Here is a 22053-nt window from a genome sequence, read left to right as displayed (position 1 = left end):
CTTACCACACTAGGGCCATCACTGGCAAGCGAGACAGAAACAGCTCTCATATGAGAACACAACAGATCTCCACTCCGTCCTCCAATGAGCTCGAGCTTGAGACCACTGAAGTCGCAGACAGCAGTGATTCGGAGTTAGTCGCATGAATGCTACAGGACGTCTGGCTCGGAGCTGTCCCTAAGCTACTGATTTGTTACAGTTCGCTGTGTCACTCTGGTGCCAAATAAAGCTCTTAATGATTGCTGCAGATGCAGTACGATCAACCACACAGCCATGCAACGAATACGGCAGTCTCTCCCCTCCGCAGTGGTTCGTGGGCTGATGGATCTCGGTCTTCTGTTTCCAAAACCGATGCACTGTGAATACATCCCTGGCAAGTCCTTCTGCAATACTGCAGAAAGAACAGCCACCTTCTCGTAGCCCTGTTACACAGCCTCGTTCAGACTCAGTAAGCAGCTGATACTGCCTTCTTCGTCTCATTAAAGACATGTTTGACTAGCTTGCCTCACAACGTCAACACCAGATGATGACTAACGCTCACGAAGTGTACAGCGCGTATTTAAACAAACTTGCTTTGCAAGGTCATAGCGGTGCTTTCAGCACTACTCTTCATCAACTAGCGTGCAAATATGGATAGGCAAATACGCCTCCTAAATTTTGTTTATCTAGCACAACTCCTTCTTGGTTCTGGAATTTCATTTTCTGTCAATGTATGTTGAATTCTGAGAACGGCACCATATTCCATGAATTTCAGCTAATGACAATGGTAGTAGCCACAGGAGGTATGGAAAATTTAGCATGATTTATAACGTTGGTTTATATAAGTAAACAAAAATATTCTGACCCCACAGTTTGACACAACGAGCTCGATAGCCGCAGTCGCTTAAGTGCGGCCAGTAGCCAGTAGGCCTATTCGAGAGATAGTAGGTTCGAACCCCACTGTTCACAGCCCTGAAGATGGTTATCCGTGGTTTCCCATTTTCACACCAAACAAATGCTGGCACTGCACTTTAATTAAGGCCACGGCTGCTTCCTTCCCACTCTTAGGCCTGTTCCTGACCCATCATCGCCATAAGATCTATCTGTGTCAGTGTGATGTAAAACAACTTGTAAAAAAAGAGAAGAGTGTGACACGATCTGTATGGCATACAGAATAGCCTGTTGTTTCTGCAGCCTGCATGTGCTTGTTGACTGATTCAGTGTAACTGTTCTTTTTTTTGCTAGGGGCTTTACGTCGCACCGACACAGATAGGTCTTATGGCGACGATGGGATAGGAAAGGCCTAGGAGTTGGAAGGAAGCGGCCGTGGCCTTAATTAAGGTACAGCCCCAGCATTTGCCTGGTGTGAAAATGGGAAACCACGGAAAACCATTTTCAGGGCTGCCGATAGTGGGATTCGAACATACTATTTCCCGGATGCAAGCTCACAGCCGCGCGCCTCTACGCACACGGCCAACTCGCCCGGTAAAACTGTTCTTTTTAACAGTATGTGTATTTTTTTAAAGGAAAAGTTGATTGTGTGCTATTCTGTGTCAGTTGGCAAACACAAATATCTTGGGTCAGATACATTAATAAAATAAAGGGGCAGGCTGGTGGCATTCATAACAAACACATCACTCTCCTGCAGGTAATAAGGTAAGATTTGCATTATTCATCCCACTAATAATCAATACTTCCATATCATACTGGAACTCACCTCCACCAGATGTGTCTGCATCTTAATCTCAGCAAGAATAAGACTCTGGAACAACATTTGAACAAACTTTTCAATGGCAGACCAGAAGAGTTCGGTCTTCCGATGCTCAAATATCCCGGTCCAACATAATGATATCAGTCTTAATGCAACATCTTGATTCTCAGTCCTTAAACATCTTGGCAGGAGCACCTCCATTGCAGACATAACCTCAACCAACACACCTCGGCCACCAATTTCGAGTGATAACATCGCCTCATTCAGAATGTTATCTTCCAATATGTTAGTCAAGTTCTCAAGATCAGACTGTGGACATGTATGAAGATGAACAGCAAATATAGACCAAACAGCTTGTACGTGTTCAGAAACCACCTTTCCCCACAAGGTCTGCAAGTCCCTCGTAAGTTTCCCGTCCACAGGTCTTTTGTTTAGAGTCTTGTTCAACTGATGATTGAGAATAACATTCTCTATGAAAGCTTTCTGGTTCTGCCAAATGACAGATCTACTCACAGCATCATGAGAATTAGCCTTTAAATAAGCTACATTTATACAATCTGACACCCAGGCTAAAATTTTCACACAAAAATAGAGAGATACAGGTGAAACTTCGACTGATGCATTTTCTATCCAATGAACAGCAATATTTTGAAGACTCTCTATATCCTTAGAGATTACTGAGAGCAGAGTATGTTCCTTGGAGATCACTTGCAATGAATTAGTCAGTAACTGAATGGAATGATATGCTTGTAAACTACTTAAAGATTTCATGCGTCGACCAATTATAGTAAAAACATCTTGCTTAACGATTATAATCAACTCTATTATATTTCTTCTTGTAGAATCGTCTTTGACATTAACTGTTTCACTTTCTTTTAACAAATTTGTTAACATTTCGATGCAGTTATTCACATCAGCTTCACTCATATACATTCTCATATCACAGTCCGTAATTTTATCTAACAAGGGTTTCAAGAGAGGAATAAGAACATTTGTAGGTCTATGTGTATTGTGATCAACAAGCAAATTAGCATCAGACAGAAGAACAATCATCCTTGCCAAAGAACGCATGTCATTTTGAGGTACTTCTCTTTTAGCTATCATTGTAAGGGAGCCAGAAACATACTTCCAAGCTTCCTCTGCTTGCATAAAGGATTTTAGCCAATGAACAGTTCTATTCCATGCATTAGTTCCTCTTTTCAGAGACTCTCTCCGCCTAAAGGCACCTAAAATATCTGTGATTGTCCCAAAATCCAACTGGTGGACATCAACAAGATTAATCACAGCTTCCAATAATAAACACTGCACAGCACCTCGAATATAAACAATCTGATTCGCTAAAGCATCTGAAATAAAATTTCTTAAGATATTTATACAAGTTTTGTCCAATATACATGTTACTGGTACTGTTGACAGTGCATAAATGATGTGAAACATAGGAACTGGACCCCAAGAAATGTTGCCAATGGCAGACAGAAGAATGGTAAAAAATGACCTAGATTCTTCGTGTGGCAAACTAGCAAAAGATGCAAATAAACTTGCAAGCCCTTTGCCAACTTCAGAAAGAGACACAGCTTCCCCATTTTTTGTATATAGGGAAGAATTGTTCAATGCATTTACTAAAGCACTAATCAGATTAAACCTGTTCTCTTCCACAAGTCTAGTGAAAAAGTTCAAGTGTAAGTTAATAAGATGAAGAATGCCCCATTTAACGACTAGATTATTGTCATGGCTTAGGACTCTGTGAAAAATGCAGATATACCATGATGGATGTAACAGAGAATTGTCCACAGCTTCAATTAACTTATCAATAACATATAAGACAGGTTTCACTAAATGTACTTGCTTTTCTTCTAATACTTCTAAAATCAAAAACACAGAATCCCACAGAGTGGAGAGTTCTTTGGAATATTTAGGATTCCAGTGAAATATTGCATCTGTTTCTCTTTTTGCCTCAGCAGCAGCTTGACATCTTCCATCTAAAGCTCGCTTCAAAAGGTACAATGCTTGCTTTCTAATCAAGGGATCTTCATGACTTAAGCCACATTGTATCATTCTCCAAAACGAATCAAGTTCTATCACACTGAATGTAACTAACAGATTTTGTTCAGTGCAAGGTAGATAAAAGTCTGCAAGTGCACATAATACAAGCAATACCTGAGAAATAGAACATTTAGTTTTACTAGAAAACTTTATGAACAGTCCCTTCCAAATTTCTTGAAGAATACAACTATTCTTGGTGTAAACAATTAATTTGGGAACAACACAAAGTAATGTTTGAGCAGTTAGTATCTCATTACCACAATGTATAACTCGAAGTATTAACTCGCACATTTCCGAATCACATAATATGTCTTTGCACAAACATCCTAATGAATTATTGTCTCTGGTATACAGAACAAGAAGAACAGATTCTAACAATCTCAAGGCAATGGCTGGTCTCGACATATCAAGAGAAAGTAAATTATGTTCACCATCACTAACATTCTCGACGAAAGAAGCCAAAGAATGTTTGCAGTCTTTCACAATAGTTGTAATGTGGGCTTGCAGTTTTTTGTCGTCTATCAACAAGAGAACGAGAGACAGGCAGTCACACAATAGAGAAACACATTCATCGCACTCATTACTTAGATCTTTTAAGGTTGTAAGGCATGAACATACTACATTGTCACCAATTACCAGTGAATTCAGCGGTGATGAAATCTCCTCGCTCAATTTATATTTCACCTTTAAAACCAAATTCAGAGTCTCCAAACTATTCTTAAATGATGCACAGTCATGTACCTCCCCCTTTACTAAATTTAAGGACGGAATTAAACCTTTAACAACGTTATCAGTGTTGTCTGATAATCTTTCGTTTCCAAGTTGCTGCAATATAACCTTAATATCATCAATGCGAGGATCCGACACCAATGATTCTATCTGCATTATTTCAGCCATGATAAATTATAAAAACAAGTACAATAGTTCCAAAATTCTTCTTCTATTCATATAAACAACACATATCTACACACAACATTTATACACAATACTGGATTTTGACAACACATACACGTGTACACTGGTCACATGTCAAAAGACAAATGACAATGAGAAAAATCAGGTTGCCAACAACATGACAAACGCAATACAAAATGAGATAAAAGTTCTCAGATACATTTCATACCACTTTTCATTCCAATTAGTTAGCATTAGTTAGTATTAGCATGGTCATAGACGAATTAACTGCAAGAAACTTGATCAGAAACGTTTATGAAAGTTATGAAACATGGTTGGTGTCCGTAAGGGTTGGCATTATGTTTGCAAATCACGTTTTTTGTTTTGTACAATTTTCTTGGGTAGGGTTTGTGATATGCAATATCCTGCAGATAAAAAGAAACGAAAATGAGGTCTCCATTTCTTTGTATATTATCTCACTATTAGGTACCGAATTGACGAAAGCACTCCTCCCTTTCGTATAAAATAAAATGACAGTATGAAGGTGGTTGTGCAGAGGGTTGTCAAAGCTAGTGTAACTGGTAAGGTTAGGTTGTACTGAAATTTTTGCCTCTAAACATGACATCTCAATTTAGTAATATCGTGAAAAATAGATTATTAAGTATAATGTAGTTATAATTTATCTGACTTGCGTAAAATATGAAATTGATGCCCCCTTTGTTCTCTTATTATATCTGCTATTCTGTTCTGCTTTAGTAATATGAATGTCTGTGATTTTGTTCTTCCAGTTGATGAGGAGCTTGTAAGCTCCATTGGAAGGGGTCTGTGCGTTCTAGTTGGAATATCAAGAGATGACACAAAGAAGGATATGGATTATATGTAAGTGTTCAAAAAATGAATACGGTACAGCATAACTCAAACCCATTTGTACTCCAGCTCTAATTGGGTCTTTCCTAACTGACCGATAACTGCTTCCATAGGGCAGGATTTGGTGTTACCTTGTCTATCTCACTACTATTAATGTTTCATTGGTAGTCCCATGTAATACCAGAAATCAACCTTTTGTAGGCAGTTGTAACAAGCAAAGCCATCCAGCAGTGGAAGGCAAAGGCTTCCTCAGTTTGGGCTAATAACTTATATGTTAGACCCTTTAAAACAATAATTGTCATCATGGTACATCATCATCATCATCATCGCTTCTGCGGTATTCACCACAGCATTAAATAAGATAAAGTGGTCAGCTATACGTACCGTTATGGCTGCCAGTGGGACACTTCATCCAAAGTCACATTCCATCCTACTGGCATTGTCCAGAGACACTTTGTTCATTGACTTTAATGTATTGTTTGTTTTCCAGTAATGTAATTACCTATATAACCTTGTAACACTCAGTTAGTCCCGATGTCTGTTTTAAAATTCACAGCATTTTATTGTGATAACATGACAGAAATTTATATACAGTTCCAAACCCAATACGGTACTTTTAGTAAATTCATTTTACATTATGGTTCACTCAGTAATGGTACCACCCATTGCACAAAACAGCGTTCAACGCAGTGACTGATGATGTTCGCGAGTAATTATCTTGCTAAAGTTTTGCTATATAATAGAGGTTCGTAATCGTTACATTAGTGTAAGAGTGATCAGAAGTAAATATTTAGATCACCTACTACATTCTTGTAAGTAAGGTACCTGACATTATATCCGTGGTCTTCGTGAGAAGTGAAGAACTATACATATAACATAAAACCCTTTGTTGACCCACTTAAAATGGCCACCTCTCTTGATAGAGGTCGGCATCTATCGAATTCAGTGAATGAAAAAATCAATGATACTTTTCCTCAACAGACACCAAGTAAGCCAACAAATAATAACTACACCGCAAATAACCCTCCACATCCTAACAGTTCATCAGGTAACCAAATGACAACCGTCACAAGTAGGCCTAGTAACGAACGTAATTCAAGCTTAAGCTACCGTATTCTGCTGCAATACAGTCATACGCCTCCAAAGAACAAGCTATTGTAATCGAATCTTATGATGGGATCAGTATCAAGGATTATGTGCTAGCTATAGGTAAACTTACAACCCCTAGCAACATTTGGTTTGTTTCACGTATATCGAACGGAAGGATATGCATCTTTCTCTCTAGTAAGAAAAATGTTGAAGATCTGATATTGACAAACCCTAAGATCTTAATAAACAATGTATCACTGGAAATACGACCCCTTCTAACAAAAAACAAGCGTATTATATTATCCAACGTCTGTCCTGTGATCCCAAACTATGTTATTGAAGAGGAATTGTTAAAACTCTGTGTGAAAATCATGTCTAGGATTACCCCAATCAGAGCAGGTTTGTCAATTCCAGGATTCTCCCACATTTTAAGCTTTCAAAGACAAATGTACATTCAAAATGAAGACTTTGATAAACTCCCTGAATCACTTCATCTCGAATACGATGGTACAAACTACTGGATTTACCTATCATCTGACTCACCCACTTGTTTTCTTTGCCATACCGAAGGACATCTGGACAAAGATTGTCCTAACAATGTATCACTTCCAAAAGAATCATTTTCCTCAGCTCCAAGAGATTTCACAAAAGTCAGAGGTCGAAAACCCCAAAACAGACATCGGTACTTCTAGCTCTCTCCCAAAAGATAGGCCTATTCAAGAAGCCACTTCACTGACCAACCCTGACTTAGCACTTAGCCAAGTCTGTAATGATCCTCCCTCCTCCAGAATTCAAATTGAGAGAGAATGCAGCTCCTATGGAAACACACGCCACCCCTACAACAGTGCATTTTCCTGGATGTAAAAGGCCAATTTCACTAGCTAGCAGTGAAACAGCTAATCCACATCCTCCTGATAGCAACAAATCCATACTGGCCTCTCCTGAACAAATCGAAAACCATAAGACAAATCACATTTCCAAGAAACCCAAGACAGACATGCAAAAATCAATTAGTGATATGCTCCTGCCAGTAAAACAAGTTCTGGAAGCCGACCCACCAATATTCCCCCTCGGCTACGTACAGCTCCAATCCTTCCTTGAAAATACACTTGGTGCCAAGAACATATCAGCAATTGCTTCAAACTACACACAAGACATAGAAGGTCTTGCTAAATCCCTTCAAAAACCCTATCCTTACTATACCGATAAAAGCATAAAAAACAAAAGCACTTGGATAGTTAAAAAAACTACTGAAATCCGCCAGTCAAAGTGAAGATCCAACGCATATCAATGTAACGCCAGACTATTCCAGTGACAACAATTCCTTCCCAGTATAACAATGGAGATAAACCTTGTTCTGCTTTTGATCATTATTATGACAACATTACTCCAATGGAATCTTAACAGTTATCGATCTCAGTTAGAATATCTACAACTCCTAATAAATAAACACCAACCATCTGTTATCTATCTCCAAGAAACAAACTTTCAGAACGACTTTGCTGCCAGTCTAAGACTCTACAGTGTCTATCACAAAAATAGAACTAATGTGAATCATGCGAGTGGAGGAGTAGTTACTTATTTCCAAAACAATATCTATGCTAAAGAAATTACTGTTAACACTAATTTGGAAGCTGTAGCAATTTCAGTCCATCTACCACCTTCTCTTTGTATCTGCAATGTTTATATTCCAGACAGTTATTTGTTTCAAGGTGACGATCTACAAAACCTTATCCACCAACTACCTAAACCATTCATCCTAGTAGGTGACTCAACAGCCACAACACGTTATGGGGTAGCCATAGTTCTGATGCAGGAGGAAAAGAGATAGAAAATATACTTGATGAATTTGATTTAATTCTAATGAACTCTACTGCTCCAACTCGCTTTGACATAGCCCATTGCACCTGTAGTAGTATAGACCTAACCATCTGCACACCAGACGTAGCAACCCTTTTCAACTGGTCTGTTTATTCAACACTTCAAGGAAATAGTGACCACTTCCCGATACTAATCAATAATGAAAATTCTTCTGTCAACTCCTCATTTATTAACAACTCTAAATGGAACTTAAATAAGGCAGATTGGACGAAATTTAGGCAGACAGTAAATAATCACTTAAAAGACTTAACTCCTCCAAATGATTTCCCTTCTAAGCACATAAATACCATTGTTCAAGATTTCACAGAAGTTCTTGTTAAATCTGCGGACATGAGTGTTCCAAAAGTAATCTCAAATTCCTTTAAGAAAACAGTACCTTGGTGGAACGACACTTGTAAAGGCGGATACTCACTAGGAGGCTGCAACATGCAACGCAATGGTTGCTGCAACCATATTTTTCTAATGAGTACGCCTTGAGCTTCGTTGCTGCAACCGTTTGCAGTAGGGCGCGCTGTGATCCATCTGGTTGTCGGTATTCCGGCGAACACAAAGCGGCGCGCAGTGTGTTCGTTGACATGTTCCGGCACATTTCGTAGTCAGGACGTGCAGAGGTCTGGGAGTGGACTGAAGATTCCTGTTTAAATTTAACAGAATTATGTCGCAATTCTACATTATCGTGGGACCCTTCACTGAAGTGTCAAATTATTTCAATATCAGTGATGTCTCATACAAAAAAAAAAAAAAGTTTATTGATATGAAATAAAATTAAATGAACCTTACCTCTATGTGATCTTTTAATTCGCTGATGATTGCCTGACACACTTGTGGTACAATTTTACTTATGACTACCAGGCGAGTTGGCCGTGTGTTTAGGGACACGCAGCTGTGTACTTGCATCCGGGAGATAGTGGGTTCGAACCCCACTGTCGGCAACCCTGAAGATGGTTTTCTGTGGTTTCCCATTTTAACACCAGGCAAATGGTGGGGCTGCACCTCAATTAAGGCCACGGCCGCTTCCTTCCCAGTTCTATCCCTTTCCTATCCCATCATCGCCATAAGACCTACCAACAATTTACTTTACGTCGCACCAACACAGATAGGTCTTGCATGATATTATCCTCATTTTTCCGTATTGAAATTCAGTTAAAGTAGAACAATAAAAGTTTGATTTCCACCTATTCAGTACTTAACAAGCAATTATAAAACTAGGATCTCATCCATATTTTATTGCTAAATTATTAAAAACATAGGACATGTTTCGTTCAATTATTGAACATCTTCAGCTACATACATTTTTAACAAGGCCAAAATCGGTAATACTATTCTAATAACCTGCAACTATTGTTTACTGCTAACAGATTTAATCATAATAACTATTAAAATACTTTTGAATATAAAACATTATATATTACGTCGTCATTGTTAAAACAATATTACTATTTGTAGTGTTTGATATTTTAAAAATCTTGTTCTAAATTTGAATACAATGTCATAATTTAGTCAGATATAAATAACTTTACAATCTGTTTGATTTTGTTGATTATCTTAAAACTATCAGTTGAATACACATTAAAATCTTTTTGCTAACTGGCGCGAGCATTACTACATCTTGTACTTTATGAATACAAAATCTTGGTGCTCTCTCAAAACAGTTGAGGTTGGTTGTGACTAATAATCTTTTCATCCATAAATTAACAAAGTGAAGCACACTGTTGATTATTATTTATTAATTTGTCGTATTTCAAATCTTTAACGGCCAATTGTTCAAATTAGGTTGTGAGGTTGGTTGTAACTATTTTCTAAGAAGTTTGTGAATGAGAACTGTAGAAGTGAGTTTCCCTTGAAAATACGCAACTCTTTGCCTAGATGTCAACAAACTTACTTTCGTAAAATTCGAGTAAGTTACTAATTACTTATCATCATAACTGGACTGTCACCATTTGACAGAGTTCATGATAAAGTTTTGAACAATTGCTCCACACCGGTAAAGTTTAAAAGCAAGTCGTGGTATTTGAAGGTGCTCAAATACGTCAGCTTCGTGTCGGTATATTTACTGGCACGTAAAAGAACTCCTGCAGGACATAATTCTGGCATCTCGACAACTCCAAAAGCCGTAAAAGTAGCTAGTGGGATGTAAAGCAAATATTATTATTATTATTATTATTATTATTATTATTATTATTATTATTATTATTATTATTGAATTTATTCATACAGGACAAATATTTTCAGGTTCTCTATGGGAATCAGTATCTATATCATTGTCAGTATTAATGAAAAACTATTTAATACATATAATTTATTGTATCATACATGTTTCAAGAACACCATTATGTTCTCATCAGCAACAGACTGTTCACGAAATATTCTGTGGACTTGATCAAATTACATGCTACCACATAATATCAAATATTTTACAAACTTTTTTTTTTTCTATTTTGCTTTACGTCGCACTGACATGGATAGGTCTTATGGCGTCGATGGGACAGGCAAGTACTAGAAGTGGGAAGGAAGCGGCTGTGGCCTTATTTAAGGTACAGCCCCAGCATTTGCCTGGTGTGAAATGGGAAACCACGGAAAACCATCTTCAGGGCTGCTGACAGTGGGGCTCGAACCCACTATCTTCCGAATACTGATACTGGCCGCACTTAAGCGACTGCAGCTATCGAGCTTGGTAAATATCTTACAAACTAAAAAATACTAAACTGTTATAATTCATCATCTAACAACTTATATCATTCCTATGAATGGAATTACAACATTTAAAAAAATCTCAGTTGTCAATTGTAAATGAAATCTTTAAAATTATATAAAAATTTGTCTTATTACTTAAAGACTCAAATTCTAGTAGGCCTACTGCTCCATTTGTATCCCTTGACAGGTGAATAACTTCTTAAAATGGTAAACAGCTTGCAAGACAGCTGGTGATCAAACCTTCCAGTGCACTATAAACAAATAGAAAATCCAAATCAGATTTGCAAGATTAAATGAAAAGAAGATTTTAAAATGAACATGTTCAGCCTGACAGTGAACAACCATAGAGTTCCAATGCACAAAGTGTCTCTATAACTGCTATAATATGCAGACTGACCATTGATCAAGAGATTTCATGTGAAATGCATTGTTTGTGTAAAAACTCAATGTCGTCTTCTAATGAATGCAATGCTAAATACAAAGCAATTTTTGAAAGGTAAAATCCTTTTAATCATGTTCCACCGATGGTGCACATCGGGATGAATGTGTTAAAGATTAAAAAATTGAGTTTACAAATAAACTTACTGTGTGGTTGCTTGTTTACAAATCAGAAATCAGTACTTACAGCCAACCATAAGTCATGAACCAATGTGATCTAGTCTCAAAGAACAAAACAAAGAAGCCAGTTTGTTGCAATAAACTCCTTTTGTACACTATAAACCCGGGAAAACAAATTAGCCCCACAAATTGGTAAAAATGAAAAGAACACATAAAAATAAAATATTATGACGGACTTTGTGAACATTTTGTCGCTTATGAAGAGAATGTAATGGTTTTCTCGAGACATGTACGATAGATTAAATTATATGTATTAAATAGGTTTTTAATTAGTATTGACAAGGTGAACCCATGACATCATCTGTTTTTCAGTGTTGAGATTGCGGAAATACAGTCTGACTTGTTGGCTGAATGGTCAGCGTACTGGCCTTTGGTTCAGACGGTCCCGGGTTTGATTCCCCGCCGGGTCGGGGATTTTAATCGCTTCTGATTAATTCTTCTGGCTTGGGGACTGGGTGTATGTGTCCCTCCCAACACTCTCCTCATCATTTCAGACAACATAGCACACTACCAACCATCACAGAAACACGCAATAGTGATTACATCCCTCCATATAGGATTGGCGTCAGGAAGGGCATCCGGCCGTAAAACAGGGTCAAATCCCCATGTGCGACGCAGTTTGCACCCACGACCCCACAGGTGTGGGAAAAAGTGGTAGGAAAAGAAGAAGAAGAAGAAAAATATTTCAGAAATAGTGCGCAATTATCAAGAATATAAGGACTGTGACCATGTAAAAGCATACCTCAGAAGTATTGCTTATTGTATTCAAATTTTTATTTATTTATTTATTTATTTATTTATTTATTTATTTATTTATTTATTTATTTATTTATTTATTTATTTATTTATTTATTTATTTATTTATTTATTAGATACAGCCTATGGACATTATTAATAATAATAATAATAATAATAATAATAATAATAATAATAATAATAATAAGTTTAAATAAGTATAAAAAGATAACAATCAGTATAAACAACAATATTAAGTATCAACAATAAATTATTAACAATAACAATGTTACAACAAGGAAACAATAACAGGAAAGTTTCAGTTACAGAAATAGGAAGAGGAAAGGTCGAGGGTTGGATGGACGGAATAAAATGGAAACCTGGAGGGGACTTCAAAGGGATCTTTTAATTTCTTGTTTGAAGGATGTGAAAGGTGTGAATATGTCAAAATCGGGTAGTGAGTTACCAAGAGTAGGGAGACGGTAGAAGATAGTATGTTGTTGTAAGGTTAGGCGCGGACGGGACACATGATGAGTGCACCGGTTGCATGTTGGGCGAGGAGGAACGTGTATAGGGAAGTATATAAGATAGGTAACTTAAAGGGTCCACCTTTTCAATACAAATACATATTATAATGTTTATTTACAACATATTTTTACTTGGAACTAGTTTCAACGCTATTTAGCGTCATCTTCAGCCAAAATGTGAGAAATAGGCATAGGCGTATACATGCAGACATGTACATTACACAAAATGTTGCATCATTATGATTGAATAAGAGTAAAAGAGACATGAAATAGTGAATTACAAGGTCAGAAATTGTCAGTCATCAAAATGGTCCATGAAGGGTGAATCAAAATCTGTACAAACATGAGTTAGGAATCAAAAACACAATTCCCCCAAAAACATACAACACAACAAAACCACGCGGAAGTTCGAGATGAATTTGGCATTGAAGATTCAAATTTTTCAGACACTCTTCCATTGATTGTCGCCTGCCACGAGTGTAGTATAAAACATAAGTTAGGGTTCAATAAACATAATCTTCTCAAAAATGCACATAACGTTTTTAAAAATGTAGGATTGAGATGAACTTGGCAGTTAAGGATTCACATTTGTAGTCGCTTTTTCACTAAGCATCAATTCAAAACCAGCTGCGAAGGGTGAAATAAAATTGTACAAGCACAAGTTTGGACTCAATAAACGCAATCTTTTGAAATACATGTAACACATTTGAACTTTGTGCAAGCTCGAGATGAACTTGGCACTTAAAGATTTGTGTTCACTTATTCATTGAATGTCGCTGGTGCAAGTGTAGTTCAAATACGAGTTAGGACTTAACAGAATCAATCTTCTCAAAATTGCACATGAACCTTTGGTTCGAGATGAACTTGGCAGTTAAAGATTCAAATTTGTAGCAAAACAGTCCATGAAGGTTGAAATAGAATTATAACAAACACGAGTTAGGACTCAATAAACACTAACTTCTAAATACATATAACACATTCAAATTTTGTGTAAGTTCGAGATGAACTTGGCAGTTCAAGATTCAAAATTTGTAGACACTTCAACTTTTAAAAATGCATATAACATTTCAAAACCCAAGTATGTAGTAAACAGATAATAGCACAGTCAACTTCAAAGCTCTCAGAAGAACGTTTTACATAATTTGAAGTTTGTATTCTTGTCAAATGAAAATGTTTACTACACCCTCAACAAGTGACATTTAATGAACAATCACTACAAATGTGAATCTTTAAGTGCCAAGTTCATCTCAAGCTTACACAAAGTTCAAATGCGTTACATGTATTTCAAAAGATTGCGTTTATCGAGTCCAAACTCGTGCTTGTACAATTTTATTTCACCCTTCGCAGCTGGTTTTGAATTGACGCTTAGTGGAAAATTGACTACAAATTTGAATCCTTAACTGCCAAGTTCATCTCAATCCTAAATTTTTTAAAAGAATTTTTGAGAAGATTATGTTTATTGAACCCTAACTTATGTTTTATACTACACTCGTGGCAGGCGACATTCAATGGAAGAGTGTCTGAAAAATTTGAATCTTTAATGCCAAGTTCATCTCGAACTTCCGTGTGGTTTTGTTGTGTTGTATGTTTTTGGAGGATTGTGTTTTTGATTCCTAACTCATGTTTGTACAGATTTTGATTCACCCTTCATGGACCATTTTGATAACTGACAATTTCTGACCTTGTAATTCACTATTTCATGTCTCTTTTACTCTTATTTAATCATAATGATGCAACATTTTGTGTAATGTACATGTCTGCATGTATACGCCTATGCCTATTTCTCGCATTTTGGCTGAAGATGACGCTAAATAGCGTTGAAACTAGTTCCAAGTAAAAAATGTTGTAAATAAACATTATAACATTACTAGCAGTTTCCCGCTGGCTCCGCCCGCAATGTACAAAGTTCGTTACTATCCTCACGGATGTATTTCCAAAGTTTCGAGTTAATGAAATAAAGCACATGATCTGCTGTGGTAATAGAATGTAATATTATGTCAACAAAACACTTGAAAATACATCACACAAAGAAACTGAATGAAACGTTCATTGGAACAACACTATGCGCGAACTGTTAAAAAGTCCTTCAGAGATCTTTGTCATGGAGACAAATGTACTCATAACTTTTCTAAAAATCTACCAACTTAAGTAGATATTACCTCAAAAGCAAGAGCTTGATCCACTGAGTGTTCTTCGGCCAAAACGAACTCCGTACCTCAATTAGAACCAAAGATGTGGTTGCTTCAAAGAGACAAAAAATTGAAAAAAATCAAATAACTTGAGGAAGGCAAAAGTTAAGTGATTTATAGTACCTGATGACAAATCTGTGCATGAATACCTTTCAGTTAAAAAAAAAATGAAGGAAATCGACCAGATAGAATAGCCAGAATGACTGACTTTAGTTTTCATAATTTTTTTTTAATATATAGATTAGCAGTTTCCCGCTGGCTCCGCCCGCAATGTGCAAAGTATGGTGTTGTTCGTTACCCTCCTCACGGATGTATTTGCCAAGTTCCAACTTAATGAAATAAAGGACATGATCTGCTGCGGTAATAGAATGTAATATTATGTCAACAAAACACTTGAAAATATATCATGCAAAGAAATTGAATTAAACGTTCCTTGGAACAACACTACGCGTTGAATTGTTGAAAAGTCCTTGAAAGATCTTCGTCGTGGAGACAAATGTACTCATAAATTTTCTCAGAATCTAGCAGTTTAAGTAGTTATTAGCTCAAAAGAAAGCGCTTGATCCACTGAGTGTTTTTAGACCAAAACGAACTGTGTACCTCAATTAGAACGAAAGATTTAATTGCTTCAATGAGAAAAAAAAATGCTGAAGAGATGGGACGTCAAATTGAATGTGCACTCATAACTTTCCTCAGAATCAACCAATGATCCACTGACTTGTGAGTGTTCTTAGGTCAAAACGAACTCCGTACCTCAATTAGAGCCAAAGATATGATACCTTCAAAGGGACAAAAAATTGAAAAAATCAAATAATTTGAGGAAGGCAAAAGTTAAGTGATTTATAGTGCCTGGTGACAAATCTGTGCATGAATACCTTTCAGTTTTAAAAAAAATGAAGGAAATCGACCGGATAGAATGGCCGTACTGACCGACTTTAGTTTTCATCAATTTTTTAAATATATAGATTTGTATTGAAAAGGTGGACCCTTTAAGTTACCTATCTTACATTCTCAGTTCAATACGGACAAAAAATGAAATTCTTAGATTTAAATATAGGGAAGTACGCCGGAAGAGTTTTACATTTGGTGTAGCCATTCATTATTTTATGGAGGTGAAATAGATCGGAGAACTGTAAACGGCTTCTCAGGTCAAGTACAGCCAGATAGTTCAAAATGTCAGATTTAGCTTTGTTCTTAAAAACAGGATTGCGAGTCTTAACAATGAAAGTGAAAAAGTTAAAAATACTATTTAGTTGAGATATGTTTGTGATAGCAGATGAGGACGAAATAGGGGAACAAAAGTCATTAATGGGGAGAATATACGAGACAAAGCATAATTTGAAGGCGTTAATATCATTAATTTCAGCTAACCTGTAAAGAATGCCTAGGGTACGCATAGCACGGGATTTTAGTGCCTGAATGTGAGCAGAGAAGGTTAGTTTACAGTCTGTTACCTGAGAAGCCGATTGCAATGTATTTTCCTGGATGGTATGGGCAGTGTTCATTCCCTGCTTTAGCAATTAAAAGGAGGATTGTATTACACTTCTTAACATTGGGAGAAAGATTCCATTTCTTAACCCAGTCACCACACGAATTGAGAACAGACTGCATTTCATCACAATCATCAGGTGTAGGATTTTCAGGTCGTCGGCGTAACATCACTTCTAAAAATTAGACTGAATCAGATACTGAGGTATAAGGAAAGTAATATTTCACTGAACAGTAATAATAATTGTATGACCTCAGCAACCATTTGTAGGCATTTTAATTCAACACCATGTGGCTCTTTATGAATCTCATATTCCCATTGTTCCATATTGACTATATAAAAATTCCCTTGGAAAAAAGGGAAAATTATCATTCATCATTTTATCTGTCATGGTATTTTAATTTTTGTTACTGAAGAAGGCCTAGTGATGGATGAAACATGTACCTTCTTTGCATCCTAATATTTTAAAATTTAATAGATGTGATTTGTATTGGCTAAGGAGGCCCTTTTATAATTTTTTTCTTTTTTTCAAGGGAATTTTTATACCATTTGACTGTCTGGTTGTCAGTTTTGATGTTCCGTTTTACTCTATGCCTATTAGATGGCAGAGTAAACCAAATCTCTCTTGGGTGTCTGTGACTGAGTTTTAATTCACGGGAGAAGGGTTTTGCTGGAACTTCTGTCTTCGTAGTGATCCTGCATATCGCCGTTCTGTAGATTGGCATTTGAGCTCTGGTCATCTATGGTCACTATTCTCTCCAGCATTTGCTCACCTTCCTGCCGGTAGAGTGCCAAGTAGTCAGAGTATATGGCATACCGTGTCAGTAAGTGCACATGGCATCTGCAGATGAATATCTTCCCATAAAATTCTGTAGATGGTTAGTTCTTCAAAACACCGGGCGAGTTGGCCGTGCGGTTAGGAGCGCACAGCTGTGAGCTTGCATCCGGGAGATAGTGGGTTCGAATCCCACTGTCGGCAGCCCTGAAGATGGTTTTCCGTGGTTTCCCATTTTCACACCAGACAAATGCTGGGGCTGTACCTTAAATAAGGCCACGGCCGCTTCCTTCCCATTCCTAGGCCTTTCCTATCCCATCGTTGCCATAAGACCTATCTATGTCGGTGTGACGTAAAGCAAATAACAAAGAAAAAAAAGGAAAAAAAAGTTCTTCAAAACCTCCTTCGGCTTGTAACTCAAGTAATATCCGTCTCCTGTCCACGTCCATGCACTAGGTAATTTACTGCACACGACACATTGGTCTGGACACTAACAGGTCTTCTGGACTGTTGCACATCGCTGCTTGTTTCACGTCCGTGCTGAAATGCTGATGCCCCTCCCGCAGCACTTCAATATGGAACGGCAGTATTACCCACAGTTTCTTGTACTCACGCTGTTCTTGCCTCGTCACTTCAATTCTGCACGAAGCCTGACTCACTACTGCAGTCCCATCGCCCTGTGTGTGGTACCTGCCCAAGGCACCGCCATCTCATGCTGTGTCCATGTACTATGAGTGTCATGTGACCATTGTATGGTAGCACTGTACAAATGTAATTGAAAAATAGTTGCCATGACTTCTGCCCCAACCCTCCTGAGTTTATTTTTTATTTTATTTTTCCTGGATAGGATCCGTTACTGCACAAATTCTCCACACTAAGCAGGAAATAATAATAGAATTAATGATAATATTTGAAATTGTTTTATCTTGCAGAGTACGTAAACTAATTAACCTGCGGGTATTTGATGGAGAAAATGGCAGGAGGTGGGACGTCAGTGTGAAAGACAAAGGATATGAAATACTTTGCATTAGTCAGTTCACGCTGTATCATGCACTGAAGGGAAACAAGTTGGATTTCCACAATGCTATGTCTGCTGACCGGTCAGAAGCCTTTTATAAGGCTTTCTTGGACAGCATGCGCAGTCAGTACCAACCAGAATTAATTAAAGGTAAGAATGTCTACTTTGCTAAAACCTTCCGCATGGATTAATTCTCCAAAATGAATGTGACAACGTGTATAGGTATCTAAGTAGGTACTAATTCATATACAGGACAGTTGGAAACAACGTGAACCAGGAATATGAGCGTTAGAGGGTTGGTCCTACTGATAAATAATTTGAAAAAAATATTTCGATATTTCGCACAGTTGCCATTTTATCAGCTGCTCAAGTTAGCCAATCAGATCCCTTGCTAAACCTGAACGTGAAATACGTGGCGGTGACAACGGTGTGTTTGTGTTTGATGCTGATTTCACGCCATGACCCTCAAGCCATTCTTAAGTAACTGCAGTGCCTCGCGAAGTCCATTTGAATCCGCTTGGCTAACTCCAACACCCAATAAAATAACAACGATGTGAGATATCAAATAATTTCTTTCAAATTATTTATCAGCACGACCAACCCTCTAACTTGGTTCATGTTGTTTCTGAACCACCCTGTACTTTTTTTTTCAATTTGTTTTACGTTACACCAACACAGATAAGTCTTATGGTGACAATGGGATGTGAAAGGCCTATGAGTGTGAAGGAAGCGGCCGTGGCCTTGATTAAGGTATAGCCCCAGCATTTGCCTGGTATGAAAATGGAAAACCATCTTCAGAGCTGCTGGCAGTGGGGTTCGAACCCACTATCTCCTGGATGTAAGCTCACCGCTGCGCGGCCAACTCGCCCTGACCACGCCGTATAGAGAGACAGGAATGTAAAGAAGAATGCAAAATGACAAGAACAATCTTCACATCTTCAGAGAGATTGCCTCCAGTTCTTGTTAAGCCCGTACACAGAATCTGTAAAGTGGCAACAAGAAAACAAGCCTTCTTTGCAGGCAGTGCCATAGCTGGCTGCCCCAACGAGTAGCAGAGAACATGTCAAAAACCTAAAATGAAACTTGTTTCATATTGAAAATAAAATGTTGCAAACTAACTTAATCTTTTTAAAATAATACGTGGCCTAAATGTAGAAGGTGCTTCACACTAGAGTTTTAGTGTGTGTTACGCACAACGCTGTGGGACCCTCAGCCTTTGCTTCCTTCTTGATACTAGCTGGAAGAAATTGATGTTGTGCGCGATCTTACTTCACAGTTCCGTGCACAGACTTGACGTCTATTTCTTCTCCACCTCCTTCATGTCTGCTTCCCAGTTTCATCAGGAGGGCAGGCATTAACACTTACTGAAGAGCCATTTTGATGGTTCTCCAGTCTTGATGCAGGATGTGAGGATAATGGGAAAGTGTGACATGACAGACTGTATAGTAATCGCCACATAAGGCCATGTACTAGAAAGTAAATATCGCCGCCTGATTCTCTTTTTTTTCTCCTTTTTGTAATGACCGATCACTGCCTCCGTGGATCAGTGGTAGGGTGTCGGCCTCCAGATCCCAAGATAGCGGGTTCAAACCCGGCAGAGGTAGTCGGATTTTTGAAGGGCGGAAAAAAGTCCATTCAACACTCCATGTCGTACGATGTTGGCATGTAAAAGATCTCTGGTGGCACATTTGGTGTTTACCCGACAAAATTCATTAAATCTCAGCCATAGACGCCCAAGAGAGTTTCGGTTTACTCGGTCTGCCATCTAGTGGGCCTAGAGTAAAACGGAACGTCGAAATTGAAGAGCAGACAGCCAGATGGCATCAAATTGAAATGTCTGCACACTGTAGCTGAGGCCATACGATTATTATTATTATTATTATTATTATTATTATTATTATTATTATTATTATTATTATTATTATTATTACTGCTGCCAACCTGCCTATTTACATATTAAAATCACCAGACATAACCATAACAAACTAACTTCAATGTAAGCATCGATAATGAATGTTCCCCTACCTTAGTAAATGATAAAAGTAAGATGAAAAAAATCAAGATATTCATAATAAGTCATTTTCCACACTCAATGAGGAATTAAGGAAATAAACACACTTTTTCACTCAAATAAATGTTACATATTTCTGTCTTTATTTTGATATACAGTAGGCCTACTATAGCCATATTCTTGAAAAGAGGGGCGTGTTAAATGATGCAATTTATTTAATAAGTCTTTATAGTGTGATTTTTGAAAGTTCCAGACATTACGTAAAGTCTTTCCTTTCTTTACATGTAATTAATCTCATAATAGAACCGTATTGAGGACGATATATTAAAATTATAAAATCCTTTTATTAACAACCACCTACTCAATACAATACATTACTCATTGAATTATAAAATAATCATGAGGTGTCTTAAATAATGGAACATGTTTCGTTCGACATAGCGAACATCATCAGCCGTTAATTTATAAAGATTAGGTCAGGGCCCTGAGCTGAAATGATAAAAAATGTTAAAAGAGTGACAATGCCGTAATAAAAAGTAAAATGATAACATTAGACTTGAAATTGTAACAAATATGTACAGATTAACAGCAAGTATTTGTAGTGGAATACATTGAACGATGGTAGTCTGTAAGGTTAAAACAATCATGAGGTTGTTAAAGTAAAAAAATAGATACAGTGGACCTTAAAATATATGTCAATGCGTGAAGCGTGGATTAATTATTGACGATGGAGTTCTTTAAATTGAGCAAAAACAAAAGTTGAAATAGAGTTATTGAATAGTACGAGTCAAACTGAACCAGTTAAAAGGCGCATGGCGACGAAACTAAGGTTGATATGACATGAACTCCAGTAGTTAGGAATTCTGTAGGAGAGCCAAACACAATGCCAGAGGAAATACAAGTTGAACTAGTCCGTATTTACACGCTAGCAGTAAAATTAATCGTATACAACGTAGGACACCAATGGTGGACTCGTTAAAGAGTAACTATAATCTTGAAAGTAGGGAGAGTTCCAGCAAACCAGAGATGAATGGAGCAGATTATGGCACAATTGGAGTTAGACATCTGGAAAGAAAGAAAAGGGAGGAAAAATGAAGTTATGTTATAACGAAGAAGAAAAAAAAAAATTGAAAAAGGAGGCTTACCCTTGGGACTAGTGTGAGGTGTTCGCTAGCGTTGGCTGCGTGAGGCAAACTGGCGAATAACCTTATTGCTGCTTCTAGTGTTGTATGTATGTATACGTAGAGGCGGGGAGTGAGTCATGTGAGGAGGAGGGGTGACCGATTCCTTGGGCGGGTCGGGTATTCGTGGAGGGGGTGTCGCATGAGAGGGCAGTAGAGTAGTAGTTGTTGTATAATTAACAGTTGTATAATTAAAGATTCTCGTAAAGTTATTATTATTTATATTGAAAAGAGAGAGTAGTTCTGGAATTTTCTCGATTATTGGACTTTTAATTTCTGAAGTATCATTTAAATTTTGATTTCCGTTAAAATGCTGGTCTAGGAATATGTAAATGTTCTCAAACTCTGTCAT

At 37.4% G+C, this 22053-nt stretch overlaps 2 protein-coding genes across 6 annotated transcripts in view; one reads left to right on the top strand and one right to left on the bottom strand.

The window, feature by feature from the left end:
• LOC136881099 (probable methyltransferase TARBP1) overlaps positions 1 to 4693 on the bottom strand; it is an 84262-nt gene extending 79569 nt beyond the window's left edge. For 2 of the 4 annotated variants that reach the window (XM_067153724.2, XM_067153725.2), the window contains exon 1: positions 1697 to 4168. In XM_067153724.2, coding sequence (XP_067009825.2) covers positions 1697 to 4138 — 2442 coding nt within the window. In that variant the 5' untranslated portion in view covers positions 4139 to 4168. The other 2 variants (XM_068229223.1, XM_067153726.2) reach the window with 2 other exon arrangements.
• A 309-nt stretch (positions 4694 to 5002) lies between these two features.
• Positions 5003 to 22053, top strand: part of Dtd (D-aminoacyl-tRNA deacylase) — a 42384-nt gene continuing 25333 nt past the window's right edge. Inside the window, exons 1-3 of one of the 2 annotated variants that reach the window (XM_067153728.2) lie at positions 5005 to 5208; positions 5416 to 5506; positions 18424 to 18659. In XM_067153728.2, the coding sequence (XP_067009829.2) occupies positions 5166 to 5208; positions 5416 to 5506; positions 18424 to 18659 (370 nt within the window). In that variant the 5' untranslated portion in view covers positions 5005 to 5165. Of the gene's footprint in view, positions 5209 to 5415; positions 5511 to 18423; positions 18660 to 22053 lie in introns of those variants that run through there. The other variant, XM_067153729.2, reaches the window with a different exon arrangement.

The sequence above is a fragment of the Anabrus simplex genome, chromosome 9 (genome assembly GCF_040414725.1).
Source record: "Anabrus simplex isolate iqAnaSimp1 chromosome 9, ASM4041472v1, whole genome shotgun sequence".
Classification (NCBI taxonomy): Eukaryota; Metazoa; Arthropoda; class Insecta; order Orthoptera; family Tettigoniidae; genus Anabrus; species Anabrus simplex.
The sequence above is the reverse complement of the archived record's forward strand: the minus strand, read 5'-3'. Positions and strand labels throughout refer to the sequence as shown.